General features: G+C 35.8%; 2 protein-coding genes across 2 annotated transcripts; both read left to right on the top strand.

Moving 5' to 3' along the window:
• The first annotated feature begins 312 nt into the window (after positions 1–312).
• LOC128231258 (uncharacterized) lies at positions 313–13,251 on the top strand. Its single transcript, XM_052943839.1, has 8 exons — positions 313–362; positions 2,946–2,982; positions 3,354–3,441; positions 3,681–3,822; positions 3,943–4,020; positions 7,498–7,752; positions 8,082–8,139; positions 12,703–13,251. Exons 1-8 carry the CDS (start codon positions 350–352, stop codon positions 12,761–12,763), a joined length of 732 nt encoding a protein of 243 aa, XP_052799799.1. The 5' UTR covers positions 313–349; the 3' UTR covers positions 12,764–13,251.
• A 147-nt stretch (positions 13,252–13,398) lies between these two features.
• LOC128231257 (RNA-binding protein cabeza-like) lies at positions 13,399–17,253 on the top strand. The gene is made up of 7 exons (XM_052943838.1): positions 13,399–14,048; positions 14,938–15,067; positions 15,407–15,538; positions 15,776–15,931; positions 16,144–16,242; positions 16,492–16,606; positions 16,761–17,253. The coding sequence occupies exons 1-7, from the start codon at positions 13,884–13,886 to the stop codon at positions 16,795–16,797; spliced, it is 834 nt and encodes a 277-aa protein (XP_052799798.1). The 5' UTR covers positions 13,399–13,883; the 3' UTR covers positions 16,798–17,253.
• The last annotated feature ends 2,104 nt before the right edge of the window (positions 17,254–19,357 follow it).

Genomic DNA, 19,357 nt, shown 5'->3' with positions numbered 1-19,357 from the left:
TAAAATAGGGTTAAAATGTCTGATCTGGATCTACTCAATAAAATATGACAACATTCTTCAATTGGTTTAAACTTATGGAACAAAATTATATTGAGGGGGGGGCTTTTGAACGGGGGGGCTTTTGATAGGGGGGGGCTTTTGAACGGGGGGGCTTTTGATAGGGGGGGCTTTTGAACGGGGGGCTTTTGATAGGGGGGGCTTTTGATAGACACTCGTACTTTTGTACCCAAAATGCCACGAAACCTGCGATGAATGACATCTTTCACATTTTGGTTTAAGTTAGCCTTTTTAGGTAATAGGCGCAAGCTTTGCGGCACGCGTTCATTTGTCACGTGATAAGAAAAGAAAAATGGCAGACCAACGTAAGCTGTGTTCAAAATCTTAAAACTAAATCTAGTTGTTCTTTTATCGTATCTCTTACAGATAAAATACAATATAGTAAATCCACTGATGCCTCTTAATATTTTTCAGCAATAAGTAACGTAACTTGAGCTGCATTTCGCGGTCACATAACAATCGCCTGTGGCCGTCCTCGTGTGTTTTCTTCAAAATCATCCTTTCGCTGTTAAATGTAACCTTCTTACATGTCCCGAGTCTCATAGTGTTGCCTTTGAAAGGCTAAGTGAAGTTACTTATATTGAAATATATCTTATATTGTCTCCAAATAGAAATAGAGTATTTAGTAGTTCTATTGTTGTCTTTAGCTACAATAATGAGCAATTCGGGATACATTTTTATTATTTTGACATGTCTTATGTATCCCTGTAATGCTACAACTCTCTACCATTTAACACTGGGCGAAAAAATATATAGTAATATTATGCATTGATGTTGAATAATAATGACAAAATTGTTCAGTATATACCCTTTTATTTTCACATAAATATATTCTGGGGCATGAATACCGTTTTATACATGAACACAACCTGTCTGTTTTACAGATATCGGAATATTTGATAATCAATCCACACATGTGTTTTATGATATCTGAACATCTTTTTTTTTTTGCATAATGACATAAATAAATATGTGTTTAATAGTAAGCAAAACTATTTTCGTAGAAATTTGAAAATATCACTGAGATTATTACAAAATTTTGGCCATGAGGATTCTCTTTGCAAGGACCATTTTCTACTTTTTGCTTGGATGGTGGACGTCTCGAGTCTGCCTTAGTTAAATAAAGCGTCAAAAGGCTCGTTGATGGCCATTTAGGTGGACTATTGTTATCTTATGCCTCTGTTGTGTTCGCAAATCCTTTCAGCTCTACCCAGTATGTACAGTTCTGGGATAGTGTCTGTATGGGAGTTTTATTTTGAATTCTTATTTAATGTGTCCAAAAGGTCTCCTTTGTTTTGAATCTGATCTATTTTTATTAAATTTTTTAAATGTGGATTCCTTTGAAAGGTCACAGGCATTCCGTCCAAATAGCCAGATTTTCTCATTTGGCAGTTTTTGTTTTCGACTGATTATCTGCCCCATTCATAGTCCCTAAATATTTACTTTACACACAAATTAGACTTGGTGTTGAATCATAAGAGATACATCTATATGGAATCACATGAGCCCCCTGTTTTATTGGGTTGTAAGTAGGTTAACCCTTTAGCGCATGTATACGAGATAGGCCGACATAGCTCATTACCAGATGTATACGCATTTGGCCGACCGTATCCATTACTGGATGTAAACGCATGGCCCGCATATTTCAATAGGGTCATTTCAATATTTCAATTTTGCATCTTTCTTTTTGTAAACAATATCCCGGATGTTTATAAAATTAAAGTTTAACCTTTTGTGTATTGATTTTCCCTTGAAAATATCGTCTGCTAAATTGAGAAGGTGTTTATACTCCCAATCGCAGGTGTGATATCCCATTGTGACGTAATAAGACCACGAGCTAAGTACTGTATGGAATTTCCCCCAAATTCATTGATGCGTAAATCATTAAATATATTACGTCAGTTCAGTTTACCATTAAAATCAATTGAGATTATATTTACTTAAAGGTAATATTTTGTTTACAAACAAAAGAAACAATTAGTAAATGAGAAAATGATGGGTAAATTTTCTGTGAAGCTTATATAATGTCCATCATAGTTTTGGCTGTAAAATAGGTCATGTGCAAGCGTTTTGTTTGATCTAGATCTTTTTATTCATACCGGAAAATCATTTATCGGCTTTCTTTTTTTGTAAACAATTTTATGAGGGGGTAATAAAGTTAAACAGACACCTTGGACTGGATCTCTCAGCTGGATGACACCGGATGTTCTTGACATATTTCTGTGTATTAATACACAAGAACATAAATTGTCAGCTTTTTAATCCAGATGGGTCTTTTTATGATAGGGGTAATAAAAATTAGATCGATCCCAGCATTTTATTACCCTTTGATTTAATGCAATTATGACATTTCAAAGAAATGTTACAAATCCATCTTGAAAATACATTCACAGCTGAAATAAAATAATTTAATATTTCATTGACACCATTTATTAGATAATTTAATTATCTATAAAAAAATGAATTCACATAAAAAAGATTTGGACACAATTATTTGGAGTAACATTGATTTTAAGGTCATACTGCTGTATTCATTTTCTCATTTTCAAATATCCAGTAAAGTACCTATGCAGATAAGGACTGCTTATCAGTAAGATGGCTATTGACTGGGAGGTGTAATCTGGCCACTTGTCTATGTGCTAAAGGGTTAAAGGCTGCCTTATAAGAATATGTATGATTTTATTTGTCTGTATTCTCTTCAACTTTAATAGGGTAAACAACTTTTTGTGGAGAAATATACAGGAAATTGTAATGGTAGTTGTACCCTGACACTGCAAAACCTGACAGACCTCAAAAACACTACACCATCAAAACCAAATAAATGATAGACATTATACCATCTATAAGATGTTGAAGTCATTAAATAGCAAGAACATTTATATTTTCAGAATATGCTGCACAATATCAGACAGGAGGACAGACTGGGTATGGGTTTTTCATTTATCAGGATTATTTATTGTACCATGATAAATAACATCAGGGCTATTTTAGGGTTAGCGAAGAAAGCCCCTGATCAATTTTTGAAATTTTCAGTGGCTTTGCTTTAAAATTGAGAAGAGAAAGTGTTGGCAACAAGTGTTATTATGCTTTACAAGTATAACGACAATGTCAATTTAGCAAGAGCATGCCAAAAAGCCTCGGTCTGAATACACATGTTTACTGTCTTGAGGGCTTGAATTGTCTACAGTGCCAGTAGATGCTAACAAATGCCCTATTTTAGTAAAAATTGGCAGGCGCATTCAATTTGAGAAAGAATAACCCTACTGTCATTGCCCTAAAAATTGATGAATTTTCAGGTATAATTATGCGGGTGCATATGGCTCATCCCAGGATACCTCCGCTTATAGTCAGCAACCAGGAGCAGCTGCTTACTCCACACAACAGGTAAGCAACAAAAAAAGCATTTATGAATAATTTAGAAAAACATGTTACATTTACTGAAGAACAACAGAAAACTTTGTTGTTGTTTTGTATTTAAATTGCATTTTTCTCTGCATTGTTAACATTCATGTTATTCTCTATTGAGATATGAGTCTCAATTGTTGTAAGCAAGAATAAACAGTTGCAAGTGATAAATGTCGAGTGAGAATTGTTTCTTGAATAGTCAACTTTGCATGTTTCAGGGAGGCAGTGGACAACAGGGAACTGGCTCAGGAAGTTATGGGAGTCAGGGAGTAGCCAGCTATGGCTCGTACGACCAGTCCTACCAACAGACGCAGCCAGGCCAGACATCACAGGCCTCCCAGCAATATGGACAACAGTCAGGTGATCTATCAACATCTTTATGACAGATGTGTAACAACACTTGTGTGTGTTTCCAAAGATTCTAGCTCTTATTCTATTTTGGATGCTGTTTTCATGGGGTGGCTCTTTCTTAATTTTCAGGACAAGGAAACCAGGCATATGGATCCTATGGTCAGCAACAATCGGGCCAACAAGGCTATGGTCAGCTTCAGGGCCAGGGTAGGTGTCAGTGTCATGTATAATTTCTCAGGCAATAGATGTGATGCAGTGCAAGTGGTAGAAGGTTCATTTGGCATGCTGTTTACTTTATATTTGTAAAATCAGTACTTACATGTAACTGTAAGTATTTGGATGCTTTAAGGTGTGTTGCTGTTGACCTGCTGGAATCTTTGAGCATTTGTAAATGTTTAAAATTCAATGTACATTGGTTAGGCCTAAAAAAAAAATACATTTGGTTCGGGTTACCCGACCCTACCTACGGAATAGGCGCCGACCCTAACGTTTTTATAGTCAGTTTGAAAAAAAAAATGAAAAACTAAAAAAAAAAAAAATATATATATATATATATTTTTTTTTTTACTTATTTTTTTTGCTTTTCAATATGTAGTTTAAAACCTTAAATGCTTATACAGAAGATAACTTTAACACCATTCTCCAATGATAAAAATGACATTCTTATATAAAGCCTAATAAAAAAAAAAAAAAAAAAAGCCTACCTACCCTACCTATTTTTGAAAAGGATGTAACCCTAACCAAACATTTTTTTTTTAGGCCTTAGGGTTAATCTCAGGCAGATTCTTATTTCAGATACATATCATAAATACTACAGAGTTGACAGTATCAGATTTAAACAGACAGTATTAAGTGTTAAATTTACAGCATTACTCAACAGAATGGTGCCCTGGTGTGGTCAGACAACTGATTAATCCAGCTATATGAAGTGTATGTAACTGTGTTACGTACCAGGGATGAGAATCTTTTGAAGATTTCATGGCTGTCTGGACGATTTTTGAGATTATGTAAATTTGAAGCAAAGATATTCTAGGGAAATGGGGTACACTCATCAAAACTTATTATGGTAATGACAGTCAAAATTCCCTTGACATGGTGACTTTAAATCCCAAAGATGCTATTAAGATGAAAGAATGCGACAAAAGTGTGAAAAATTAACTTAGACATTGAGACTCTCAATTTGAGAGAATTAAGTAATTTCAACTTCACCAAACTTGTCAATTAAATTGTGTTTATTATACAAAGGCCTTCAGTCGATACACAATCATAAACATTCCAGTGCTTCAAAAAAATATCAGGGCGCTAAGGTAGAAAAGAGCAAATTGTATTGCACCGTAAAGAATAATTTCTCTTGAATTTGACAAAACATTTTTGAAATTGTGTTGATGTTTCAACAGCCAAATATGTTTAATTTGTATGTTATTTGATTTTTAGCTCGACTATTTGAAGAATATGGAGAGCTATACTACTCATCCAAGCGTCAGCGTCGGCGTCACACCTTGGTTAAGGTTTTGCATGCAAGCACACATAGGTTAATATCTCAGCAACTACTTGAGGTATTGCATTGTGACTTGATACAATGGTACTCAACCATCCAACCTACTTAATTAACCAAGTTAGATAACTCTAGGTTGCATTTAATGAAAAAAATAGGCCTTTATTATTGGACTTAGAAATTCTGGTTAAGGTTTTGCATGTAAGCACACATAGGTTAATATCTTAGCAACTACTTCAGGTATTGCATTGAGACTTGATACAATGGTACTCAACCATCCAACCTACTTAATTAACCAAGTTAGATAACTCTACTTTGCATTTAATGCAAATACTAGGCCTTTATTATTCGACTTAGAAATTCTGTTTAAGGTTTTGCGTGCAAGCACACATAGGTTAATATCTCAGCAACTACTTGAGGTATTGCATTGAGACTTGATACAATGGTACTCAACCATCCAACCTACTTAATTGAACAAGTTAGATAATTCTAATTTGCATTTTATTCAAATAATAGGCCTTTATTATTCGACTTAGAAATTCTGGTTAAATAAAATATATCATGTATTGCATTGAAACTTGAGATATGTTTTCCCAACTATATAACCTACTAAATTAATGATGTAAGGTAACACTTTTTTTGAATATAATGCAAATTATGGGCCTTTATTATTTGACTTAGAAATTCTGGTTAAGGTTTTGCATGTAAGCACACATAGGTTAATATCTTTCATCATCTTTAGCACATAGCAAAATGAAAATTAAAATAAGCAATAAGCACATATAAGTACTAGGAGGATGAAATAAAATTGAATTATAAGAACGAACAGTCAACCTCTTATTATCTTAGCCTTGTAATCTTACATTTTTTTTTAAGTAAATTACAATTTATCGCAATGTAAAGTTAAATCGTAAAGTTCCAAAAACCGAGCGTCCGAAAATTGGTGCAGTCCGAAAAATAGCCAAAAGTACCATTCTCGCTGTCTCTAAGTCCAGGAAAATTGTTTCCCCAAGAATCGACCCAGCGTCGTTTTCGTTTCTTTTCAAAGCTGGTCTTTTTCACGGATGACATAGCCTGTTTTTTGTAACCTAGACGGAATTACTCGAGCTCTATCGGAAAATATTCGGCAGTCTTTGCCATCGTAGTTTTGAATGAAAATGTCAGAGGCGCTCAGTTTGACCCGATTTTTCGAGTCAACAACCAATGAGTGAATTAGTTTCGGTTTAATAAATACTCTCCAAGAAAGAGAGTACGGACTACTATGTTTTTAGCAGAAAAGTCGCCAATATGACAAAAAAAAATTACTGCCCAATCGGGCAGCTAGATTCTAAAAACTACTGCCCGCCTGCAAAAATTACTTGCCCCGGGCAATCTGGCAGTGGTTAATGTCGATCCCTGTGTTCCTTTTGATCTCATTAGGGCAAAAGAGGGCAGGATGCCCCATTTTAAAACTGCCTAGCTAAAACCCTAACAAATAAGTTTCAAACACTATTGTTGTTGAAGTTGGAGGCCCACAAAAAATGGTTAAAAAGATGTTTTGAGTATATTTAACCAAAATAATTCTGGTGAAAAACCTGAATCTTTGCATAATGTCAATGTTGCAAAACAAATATAAAATTTGGATACATTATTCCTCTAAAAAAATGTCTTTTGTAATGTATTTTAGTATGTAAATATTTAGTGATAGTTTTCTATTTTATTTACATCTTGATCTTCATATTTGTTGAGCCTTCAATCTATTTTTGTGCATAAGAAAACCAATCTAACATTTTGTCTTTCCCCAATGTACATAAAGCTGTCTCTATATTTTATGATCCCTATAAATAAAAGCAATTGCTATCCTAATATACAAGCAAATTGTAACATGATTAAGGGTATCCAGGATTTGGCGTATGAAGAAAACATGTTCTGTCTTTTAACAGTGTTTTAATGGAATAAATATATTTTGTCAAAGAGTGACTTTAAGGTAAGTGTTTGGCTTAACAACTAGTACTGATGCTTAATAACAACTAGCACTGATATGTTTGAATGTAATTTAGGCTCTTAAAAGGCTTCAAAACCAAGTTCTTCAGAGTGCAAAGCCTGCTAGGACACCCATCAAGGCACTGCCCTGGAACCGCCCAGCTGCATTAGCATAAATTTGAAGGTTTTTTTGCTTACAGCCATACTTACTTATGATGTTCTTTCAGGTGGATATGGCGGTCAGAGTGGAGGGTCAGGGGCCCAGAGCGGTTACGGCCAGAGTGGGGCTGGAGGGTATGGCCAGAGCAGCTACGATGGACAGAGTGGGGGCTATGGGGGCCAGGCTGCTGGTGGTGGTGGTGGTGCTGGTGGTGGAGGAGGAAGTGGAGGCGGCGGCGGATATGGGAGCCAGAGAGGAGGAGGTGGCTATGGTGGCGGGGGCGGCAGTGGTGGTGGTGGTGGTGGCTATGGAGGAGGCCGAGGTTAGTGAAGTCTTTCTTTGAATAATCATCACCTATACCATCTAGTAAAGGTCTCATTCAATAGTTCTACATTAAATCAAGTTTTGCCTTGATTAAGTTGAATAATTTGTTGTGGATTGGTGTGCATAATCAATGAATATTTTAAATCATATTTGAAATGTTACAGATAATAAAGATTAATTTAGTCTTGAGTGTCTGCTCATTGGATGTTTGGTCACTGTCGACCAGACTTTGGTAGAATGTTGATCAATTTTGAACTCCCCATTACAAGTGAAGAGGAGTCTTTAAGAAGCTTTGACTAACACATGCAGTTTTTCATGTTCAAACAGGTGGTCAAGATGGTGGTGGTGGTGGTGGCCGTGGAGGCGATGGGGGTGGATACGGAGGGTGAGATTTTATAGTTTCTCTGATCTCATAAAGATATACAATAACTAAGCTTCTATGGTGAACAAAATTGGTGGAATTTAATCCTTGTACATGGTTGTGAAATCATTGGTTCAAAATTTATCACAAAGTTAGTTTCCCATTACAAATGTATCACAAAATGTACTGCAAGGTTGAGAATTTTGGTAACAAGAATGTGCATCACAATTTGGTACAACTGAGTTTATGTTTGATTTACATGTATGTACAAATGTAATGCCAAATTTCTGGTCTTTCTTTATTCTAGCAGGTATATGACTTGGCGACATTAACAAGGTTGCTAATACAAGGGGTATTAAATAAAAATAATGTGTTACTAAGTTAACAAAAACTATTGACTCACTGGACTTAGGCTTAAACATAATAATCTTTACCGAGATAGTGTGTGGTTGTTGTTGTTGTTAATGTTGTTGCAAGGTATGAAAAGGTGAACAGTACTTGTGTACACGTAAAAATGGTGTTCTTAAGATAGAAATTCATACGGTTGCGCACATCGTTCAAGGTTTTTGTATTATATTCAACAGCTTCTGGCAGATTGCCCACTGTAAACAAGGATGAAAGTTGGTAAAATATGATCATTATAAATACAAAATAGAAATTATCAAAGTTGAGTGTACAAGAACTTGAAATGAGTACAGAATAAGACAGTGTATTCATAGTGTACAATGGTAAAAAAACAAACTATTTGTACAAGATGAACAGCCTTACCCATGTTCTGGTCTTGTCATCCACTCATAAAGTAACAACATTCTTAAACTTCCAGACAAACATTTGTATTTTGCATGTACTTGTATGAAAGTGTTCATTGTGACAAAATAATATATGGTTGATCATGACTTTAGGTTGATAAATGCCCCAGTTAGAAAAAGAATTGTTTAAGGGCTTTAAAAACTTAAGAGCTGTAACCAACATGTTACAGTGTTTTTTTTTGCATTTAGAAGTCAACATTTCCATTCTTCAAGTGTTCAAATATTTCTTGATTACATGGGATTATCATTTCAATATGTCGAGCACAGCTAAGGTTCCACCAAGCTTAGAAATAGTTTCATCAGAATCTTTGCTTGAATGACCTTTGTCATTTTGCTGAAATAATTGACATTTATTAACAGAATAAAGTGAGAGAAAAAATCAACAAAACTTGAATTCCCTTTGTGACCAGCACCGGATGTAAAATTCCAGTAAACTTGTAAAAACTGGTTTTCGGTAGCACTCATTACAGCAACAAAGAGTTCCTAAGATAAGTCTAATCTCACTTCTTTCACGGATAAATCCTCAGGGTTGCTTTTGCTTCACCGTCAGCCATTTTCATCTTCGTGACAATGACATCAGTTGTTTTCATCAGGCAATCATGCAATAATCAATAACCGCCCCCACGAGTGGAAAGGAGAAGCTATTTTGGCGAGAAGAATAATATAATAATATAATGAAATGTAGTATAGTTACATATATATGTATTATTAGTGGGTAATTTATGTTAAACCTGTCACAAAAGGTGAAGGAGACAAGAACACAATTTGTAAAACACTTAAATGAAAGGGTTTTAAATTCTAGATAATACTTCTATGGTTGAGGGTTAAGGAACCAATGTGTACACTACTGCTGCCACAAAAGCAGATCACTTGAAATGGGCAATTGAGTTCTATTTTTAACCCTTTTGGCACCAAATGTATAAGTAAGAGTACTTGCCATACTATTTTTGGCCGTCACATGATTTCAATGGCGCCAAAATGGTTAAATGTTTAAAAAAATGTACATACAGGCGAGGACAATCCATTTGGTTGGGCTGTGGCCAATGGCCATCAAAATTTTGTGGCTACGCACTAAGGGTTGAAGTGAAATCCTTCAAGCTTATTGAACTGCTGTAAATTGAACAACATTACCCTGGCTCAACCGCAATAGAGTTACTTTCATGGTGCAGTGCCATTCTAACCTATATCATCAATATGATTTACTTGTGAAAACAGGTAATAGTCCACTAAACAGGAGCACAATAACAGCAACAAATTAGTTGTGTCCATTTCAGTATGCCTGTTCCTCTTTTAGTATCAGTGTGAGTGAGACAAATATTTTATTATATTATTTTCAGTGGCTTATGGAATTGTCAGTGAAATCGAAATATTTATCATTGCTTCAGACCATATAAAACATCATTGATTTTTCATCATACACTTTTCCTGCTCTCATGTCCAAACCACATGGCTTGGACACAATTTGGTGAAAAATGTCAAATGTCGGCCAATAACACAGCTGGTTGGCAGGATCAATTATTACTGAAGGTCGGCCCATAACACAGCTGGTTGGCAGGATCAATTATCACTGAATGTTGGCTCATTACAAAGCTGGTTGACAGGATCTATTATCACTGAATGTTGGCCAATAACTCAGATGTTTGGCAGGATCAATTATCACTGAATGTTGACTCATTACAAAGCTGGTTGGCAGAATCAAATATCACTGAATGTTAGCCAATAACACAGCTGGTAGGCAGGATCAATTATCAACGAATGTCGGACAATCACCGAATGATTTTCATTGCAAAGCTGGTTGGCAGGATCAATTATCACCGAATGACGGCCAGTTACACAGCTGGTTGACAGAATCAATTATCTCTGAATGTCGGCCAATTACACAGCTGGTTGGCAGAATCAATTATCTCTGAATGTAGGCCAATAACACAGCTGGTTGGCAGGGTCAATTATCAACGAATTTCGGCCAATCACAGAAAGTTTTTCATTGCAAAGCTGGTTGGCAGCATCAATTATCACCGAATGTCGACCAATTACACAGCTGGTTGGCAGAATCAATTATCACTGAATGTAGGCCAATAACACAGCTGGTTGGCAGGATCAATTATCAACAAATGTCGGCCAATAAGACAGCTGGTTAGCAGGATCAATTATCACTGAATGTCGGCCAATAACACGCATGGTTGGCAGGATCAATTTACACTAAATGTTTGCCCATCACTAGGGGTTAAGAAATTGTCCAAGTCCAAGACAAGTGTGAAAAGTGATCCTGTGTTTGTAACTCTTTTTGGCTAAAAAAACCTAACATATTAATATTATCATTCAACAAAAATAATATTGAAAGGAAAAAAAAAGTGAAATAAAATGAGTAACAGCTCAACAAACAAAAGGTTTTAAATAAGGTAAAAGCAGTAATATGTTAATGTGACACATTGAGTGGTTTATGTCCAGTGAGTCTGTAGGTAGGGTACCGGACCGGTTGGTCTCTAAATACTAGGCAAGTGTTTTATTTTGTGGTGAAACCCACACTGGTGTTAACTTGTGGCTCTGGTCTTCAGGCAGTTTAAACTTTTTTTCCTTTTTTTCTTTTCTTTTTGCTTAAACATGAGACAATTAGAACTTGTTTTACATAGGAGTCCATTTCAATACTAACTTAACAAATTTAAAGTCTGAGTCATTAGCATGGAGTTAGCTGTTGAACATAAATTCAAAGTCATTCAAATGAGAAAATATGTTCAAGGCAACACTCAACAATTTTTGATTTAATGTTTTTTTTAGAAACTGACAAGAAAGATAATTGTTGATTGATGCAAAATCTATTACAGTCTACCTTTACCAGTACAAGAACTAGGTGATTGACTCCCAAGCTAACAAAAAATCTGAAATTAAGCCTAAATTAAGGAGATATGGACTTTGAGACTCCCATTGTGTTGAATGTGTCAGTTGGATTTGTTTTAACAAATTGAAACTTATCAGCAATCTAAGTTACTGACAATAAATACATTTATTATGGTTGTGAAACTCCACATAGCATCCAAAATATTATGTTCATGTTAACAATAACAGTAACTGGTGAATAACATTGTAGAATTACTAGTGGTAAGTTTAGACACATTAAGGCAAGATTTTACAATATTGTTGGTAAAGGGTTTACCTGATAGTACCAGAGCCACGTTGGGTAAAATAGTTGAACCATTGGTTTAGATGCTTTCATAACAATGGAAGCAAAGGGTTGAAAATTGTGGTATGAAAACTAGGTATAATTGACTTGAAGGAAGGGTTAAGCAACATGTTAGAAGTCCGATGTGAGATGTGCATCTTCTGGTGATGAAATGAATTGTTCTAACCCGGGGGATGATTCTGTGTACTCACATGAAACGCAGCCCCCTCCCACCCTGGCCTTAACTAGCGCTTAATTTGTCCTCTGCCATATTAAACTATGACATACTATTGATTTTAACTGTATAAATACAGTATTGCTGCCTCAGAACTAATGACAGATTTTGGCAATAAACATCAATGATCATCAAATTTCGCAAATTTAGAGAAACAAGACTGTTACATAATTATCTTGAGGTATTGCTTACATTTTTATGCCTTGACAAAATTCACTATCATATTGTAATACATCTATAATTGTAGACATTTTTCCTGATTTGATACAATAAGAGGGTGATTCCTAGTATTTGCAAGGAAACTGATGTAAGTGATAGGTATTGAGTTATGTATGAAGGCCGGGTGGGAGTGTGGGCTGGAATCTCATGTCTGCTGTACATTCCAGTGGTGCTCGCGGAGGATTCAACAAATTCGGTGGTGGTAAGTCCCCTGATACCAGGGCGTAATTTGTACTGAATTTCTTTGTCCTGCTAAACGAACAGTTGTTACTTAATACTACTGAAGGTGTTCTATAATCAAAACTCAAATGAAAAAATCTGTGTTTGTTTGTGCAAAGGTATTAAGGTATAGGAATACACTGAATATTGACCATTTATGTGGTTTTAAAGATGAGTATGGAAATGCATAATGCAGATTATTGTGAGGTTGTGTGTTATCCTTGCAATGGGTATCTTGGGTAAAAAGTAATCCTGTTTATCATAAGGCTAAAAGGTACAGATACTTCATTGCTGAACAAGCCCTTAGATATGGTATAAATCAAATGCTCTGTCATGATTTCTGACATCGTGGTAAGGAAATAAGCTTAAAGAGAAGAAAAAAGTTGTAAAATACAGTAATATGTGTAATTCATTGTTGCCCATAGTATGCAAATACTTAAAAAAAAAATAAAAAAATATTGACCATGTGTTTTTAGTTGATGTAGATGGTCTTAAAGGTTGCAAATAGTGAATGACAACTTTCTCTTAGTGAAAAACATTTTAGCAGATTACTCGAAGTGATTGATGATGATATTGAAGGTATCATAGCTGAGATAAATTACACAAGAACATGCTCGCTATACAAAATAGTAGAAATTTAAACAGCTAATGCATTGAAATGTGTTATGTCTTTTAAAGACAAATCTAGGAATACGTTTCTCTATTTACCAAGATGTATGGTATTAAGATGGTATAATTAAGTACTGTGTATATTTTTAAGATGGTATAATTAAGTACTGTGTATATTTTATGGACAGTCTAATAATGTTACAACAAAATAAGTTGTCTTGATAAGTTTCTCTTAAAATACAATCTTGATGTAACTTTATTATTGTCTTCAGAATGCTCTTCTTTTCAAATTTGTGCATTAGAGTTTGTTATATTTTCGTAACTTTGGGCTTGAAATTCTGTGGTGTGCCTTTAAATATTCATGTACATGCCAAAATACTTAGATTCTAATCTTCAACTTATGGGGATTATTGAATACGGCCTCAGATCCATTGATCAACATAAAAAAAGTTCAAAATAACCAAGTGTAAAAGTAAGATGCATTCTGGTGACATGATGGAATGGTTTGTGTGGCATTAACATGTTGTGTGGTGTTGCAGGCGGTGGAGGGGGCGGTGGAGGTGGGGGTTGGGGCGGTGACAGGGAGCTACAGGAGACCCCAGACACGGTCTTTGTATCCGGCCTCTCACAGGACATTGTTGAGGAAGACCTCATAGCACTCTTTGGCAGTATTGGAATCATCAAGGTAAACAATATTGCTTGTTCAACTCCAAAACTTGCAGATTATTGACGATTGTAAGTTATGAATAAGGCAATAATAGCAATTAGTTGTTGGCAGTGGAAACATCCGTTTTCTGTTACAAGTCTACAAAAGTCATGTCTACTATACAAGCTGCATTGCAGGACAGGACCACTCTTTGCTATTTAGATTTTAGTTATATTACAAGAAAACTTCATAGTTAAATACATATGAACCGCATCACGCAATATTGGGCCTTCAGACATATATTTGCTATTATAATGTTTTATGGTTTTTTAATTAAATGATATTTCAGGAAGAAATTCTGAAAAATGCATATTGATATCACAAGATACGTGTTAATAAGTGAGACCATGTATGGCGCATTGTGAATTCTAAATTTGACTTCATTCATATGATGTCGTATGTAACAAAAGCACATTATTCAAATGACATGCAAAATTAATGTATCAATAGTACAACTAGCTTATAATTCCTTAACACAGAATCTTTATGGAACATAAAATCAGATAAAAATAATGAATCATTTTTGTATTTTTAATACCGGTACATTTGACCTTTACACAGACTATTAATGCAGTCAAAATATTTCGGTACAAAATCCATGATTGCTTTGGAAACATGAGTAAACAAATGGTCATAAATTGTCGAGAAAATGATGCACCAATGACAAGAAATTGGTTTGCGTAAGAAAATATTTTTGGCATTTTTTATTGATGATATTTCATTGCGGCTCAAAACAACAGTACTATGCAATGTTTAAATGAAAAAAAAGCCCCTTTCAGTGGCCACATACAATTTTACAACAGGTATTTTTGTAATACATGATTGTAAAGAGATGGATGGAAGATTTAGTGTAGCATAAACATTGCAGATTGACAAGAAGACCAATAAACCCAAGCTGTGGATCTACAAGGACAAGAACACCGGGCTGCCGAAGGGTGAGGCCACCGTCACCTACGACGACCCTGAGACTGCAAAGGCTGCAATCAACTGGTTCAATGGTAGGCATGGCTTAAAGCTTTTCACCTTAGTTTGTAAAAATATGTTGGTCAATTTGACAATATACTGTGTATAGTTCATAAGATTCCAAACTTTCTTTAAAAGCAACGATTTAATACTCAAGCAGTCTTTATGATTAGACTTTGAAGATGAACACTTCCAATTTCTTGTATTAGTGCTAATAAAACAAATTCTAACGTTATTTCCTAGACATGACATTTAACCATACCTGTGTCCAGGTACCATTTGGGTGTATCATCACTTCTGTAACAGCTCTAACTGGTACTTTCTGGTTTCAGTTACTAAAAACTGTTGTTCTACTATACTTAGTTCATTTTCAGATAAAGATTTCCAAGGGAACATAATCAAGGTACAGATTGCCCAGCGAAAGGTGAACACCCAGTTTAGTGGAGGTAGGGGCGGGGGTCGTGGAGCACCCAGGGGTGGCGGCGGTGGTGGCGGTGGACGTGGAGGTAAACCATTCATTGCATATACTGCAGCTATGGCATACATTATTTGATGCAGGAATAGTAACTACAAAGCGGTATATGTTTTTGGCACAAGAAATGAACTTATCCTTGACAAATTGAAATGGCAAAACAATTTCTTTTGTGTGAATGTTTCATAATTCAATATAAATATCTAATGCTCTAGAATTAAAGTGAGGTTTGCAACTGCAGTGTTTGAACTGTCTGTTTTTTTCTACCCAGGTGGTGGTGGTGGTGATAGAGGTGCAGCCAGACAGGGAGATTGGATGTGCCCCAACGAGACATGCGGAAACAACAACTTTGGCTGGAGGAACGCCTGCAACCTCTGTAACACATCCAAACCTGGTAGTGACGGCGGAGATGATAGTGGAGATTTTGGTACGTCTATTTTGTCAGTATCCTTATATAATATTTTATGAAAAAAATGTCAAATTCAGTGGTATAAAACAAAACCTTTATTCTTCATCAAGAATTAGATTTGCCAAATAATTTGCCAAGCACTCTAGGTAGAGACTATCACTAATACTACATTGAAGTTGGAAATTATCATGGTTGACAGAGTAAGCATTATTTGGTCCCCGTGTGCACAGGTGGAGGTTACGGCGGTCGAGGAGGTAGAGGTGGGTTTGGAGGTCGAGGTGGCGGCGGACGTGGTGGAGGCGGTGGATACGGTGGAGACAGAGATAGGGGTGAGACTCTCCACTCTCGACTATACTGTAGGAGTGTTAATACAGGAACATAGGAAAAGCTCATGTTGTATCATTCAATACAATCGTTGTACTGAACTTGCTGATCTGAGATTTTTTTGGGTCACAATTTGTGAAGTTATTGACTTATCTTGCCTGTCAAAACTTAGTATAACATGTATCATTTGCACTCAAATAGAATCCAAAGTCTGCAGTTTGATAGTGTTTATGACCATATTTGTGGTATTTCAGGTGGCCGGGGTGGTCGTGGAGGTGGAGGTGGTGGCCGCGGTGGAGGCGGTTACGGTGGTGGTGGTGGTGGTGGCCGTGGTGGTGGCGGATACGGTGGTGGCCGCGGTGGCGACAGGTAGATGCAAAATTATTTGTTAAAACATTTGTTATATATTTAAAATTTTAAGTCTTAACATTCAAGTTCATGATTTGTTATTCAATGATTCTTCGACAGATTTTGTTCAAGACCATTTTAGTGGATGCATATTAACATGAATTTTGTGTTGCAGGGGAGGTCGTGATGATAGACGATCAAGGCCATACTAGGCATAAATACAGTCATATTTCCACCCATCACAGTCAACATGGCTGCTCTACGAGCTCTCCACTCCTGCTCAAAGTGCCGACATCAGACAGTTTTAAACAGAAACCACTGTGCTTTTACTTAAACATAAACTTGGGTCATGATAGCCTAACAATCACTTTTACAGCAATGGACATATGTGTTATTTTTATTAAAACATGAACAATTTGTAAGCGATATATTTGTCATACAGAAAAGGTGTCAAGTCCTGATTAAGGATAGACTAAGTTAGCTTGTGTGTAGTATTCATTGGTTTTGCCAATGGAAATATCTGTCTGATATTTTGTAGCATTGTCTTTAAACATCATCCTTGTGTTTTGTCTCTCATTTGTTTCCATTTTAAATCATGTTTTCATGTAACATCCTCTTGTATACATTTTAGATGTTGTAAATATTTGGCGAATAAATCTTGTCAATTACTTGAGAATTTTACTACTTATCTGAATCAAGGCATGTCAACACTGCTGCACAAATATGCCTTAGTGATAGGCTCAAGTATATCATAGACATTCTTAAGATAATGTCTTGCTTAATTTTATAAATAAAATAATACCTAAAAAGCTTCGAACCAGAACTAGGTGCTTGCCCTTTCATGTTATTGTTTTTTGGCGATACTTTAATGTTTTACTGCCCTTATGAGATGTGGTGTAAAGAATTAATTTTTCCCAATTATAACTGTACCGTCTGTTCATTCGTCTGTCTGGTTTTTAATGTCAAAGCTATAGCTTTGTCATGCGTGGAGCGATTTTGAAATTACTTGGCACGTGTTTAATACATAAAGACGATGTGTTGCATGAAGACCTACCTCCCTACCTAAAAAGTTAAACGTCACACAAAAAGGTTTATCATTATAGAAAGCTGATTGTATGCATATACATTAAAGTTGGTCATGTCACGGCTGTAACTTTGTCATGCACAGAGAGACTTTAAAATAAATTGGCATACCCGATATGTATTCGGTATATAAAGATGTGTTATGTGCATGACCCATGCCTACCTCAAAGTTCAAGGTCACACTAGTCATGCTGCATTTATGCACAGGGTGTAGTTTGTTGTGCCATGGCTGAAACTTTGTCATGCAGTGAGGGATTTTAAAATAAATTGGTACATAAAGACTTAAGTGTTATGTGCAAGACCCAATACCCTACCTCAAAGGTCACACCTGGAGTTAAATCTTTATGGAAATTCTGAATGTTGCGTATATGCACATAATAGTATGTTTAGTGGTGTGCAGGCTGTAACTGTCGTGCAGAAAGGGATTTTAGAATTAATTGGCTCATGTGTTCAGTACTTAAAGATGATGTTTCAAGAGCAAGACCCACGTCCCTATATCGTATATTGGGCAACTGTGTTCAGGTATAATGGCTTTCTTGAATGTAGGTATTTTAGTAATAGCATAATAGCAGTATGATAGTGTTTATAATAGCTCTTGTTAGTTAATATAATCTATCAACTTAGATAATAACCCATTATGTTTGATGAAGTATTGGATCAACACAATGTATGTTTTAAAAAAGTGATAATTTCCAAAATTTTAATACAAGCTTGTCTGTATTTCGGACACAAGGCCTTTTAGTTTCACTATTGATTGGTCTATAATCATTATAAACAGCTCCAGTCCGATACGGTGCATAATTATGCATTAATGAATATGATAAAAAGCAACGGATTTTTAACCATTTGGTTTAGAAATAACATCCTGATCGGTTGGCCTGTGTATCGATGAATAAGATGTAAGCAGTGTGAAGGGTGGCCAATGCAAGACACTGATTCCCTAGACATTACTGAATCCTATTTATTTCAAGAAGTCACTACATTTGATTTTAAGCAACCACTGTAACATCTACCTCAGGTAAGACTTTTTTGTTGAATACTCTGTTGAAATGATTTTATTGGTAAATATTCTTAGCTTAAAAGGGAAATCTGGTGGTAAAGATTAATTACCAAACACCTTAGCTGGATCTTTGTTAAGGGGAGGTTAAAAAGTTTTGATTACTTGGTGTGAGCAACAGTGTGGCAGTGATAGTCTTACAAAGCATCATGATCTGTACAACTATTCAGCAAATTGATGATGGGACTCTTGCTGGAACATGGGCCATGGAGTCCTAGAGAAGTCGCGGCTTGCAGATAGACGCTTTGTGTACAGTATCTGTAAATTGTTTTAATCTAACTGGGGTTGCTGAGCTGAAAGCTTTGTAGTGCTCCAAATTGCCAAATGTTTTGGGGTCATGTGTATATAGCTGAAATATTGCTTCAACCTCAACGAATTGTGTGAAGAACTGAAATTAAAGTCACCGACACAATTACACCTTTTAACACCAAGAGCATAGATCCAGCAACACACTCTTGACAAATAGGTCATGAAGGTCAAGGTTGTTACTTTGTTCTGCAAAATGGAGTTTAGAATTAACTTGTAGCGTATCAATTCATAATCTTTACTAGCAATGTAACATTGTACAGTCACATGCAAATGAAATCAATCCAATGTAACCAAACAATGCAATGCGACAGAACCAGGTTTTC

This window comes from Mya arenaria, chromosome 4 (assembly GCF_026914265.1).
Source record: "Mya arenaria isolate MELC-2E11 chromosome 4, ASM2691426v1".
In the NCBI taxonomy this organism is placed as follows: domain Eukaryota; kingdom Metazoa; phylum Mollusca; class Bivalvia; order Myida; family Myidae; genus Mya; species Mya arenaria.
Note: the sequence above shows the minus strand (reverse complement) of the source record. Positions and strands in the feature narration are given on the sequence as shown.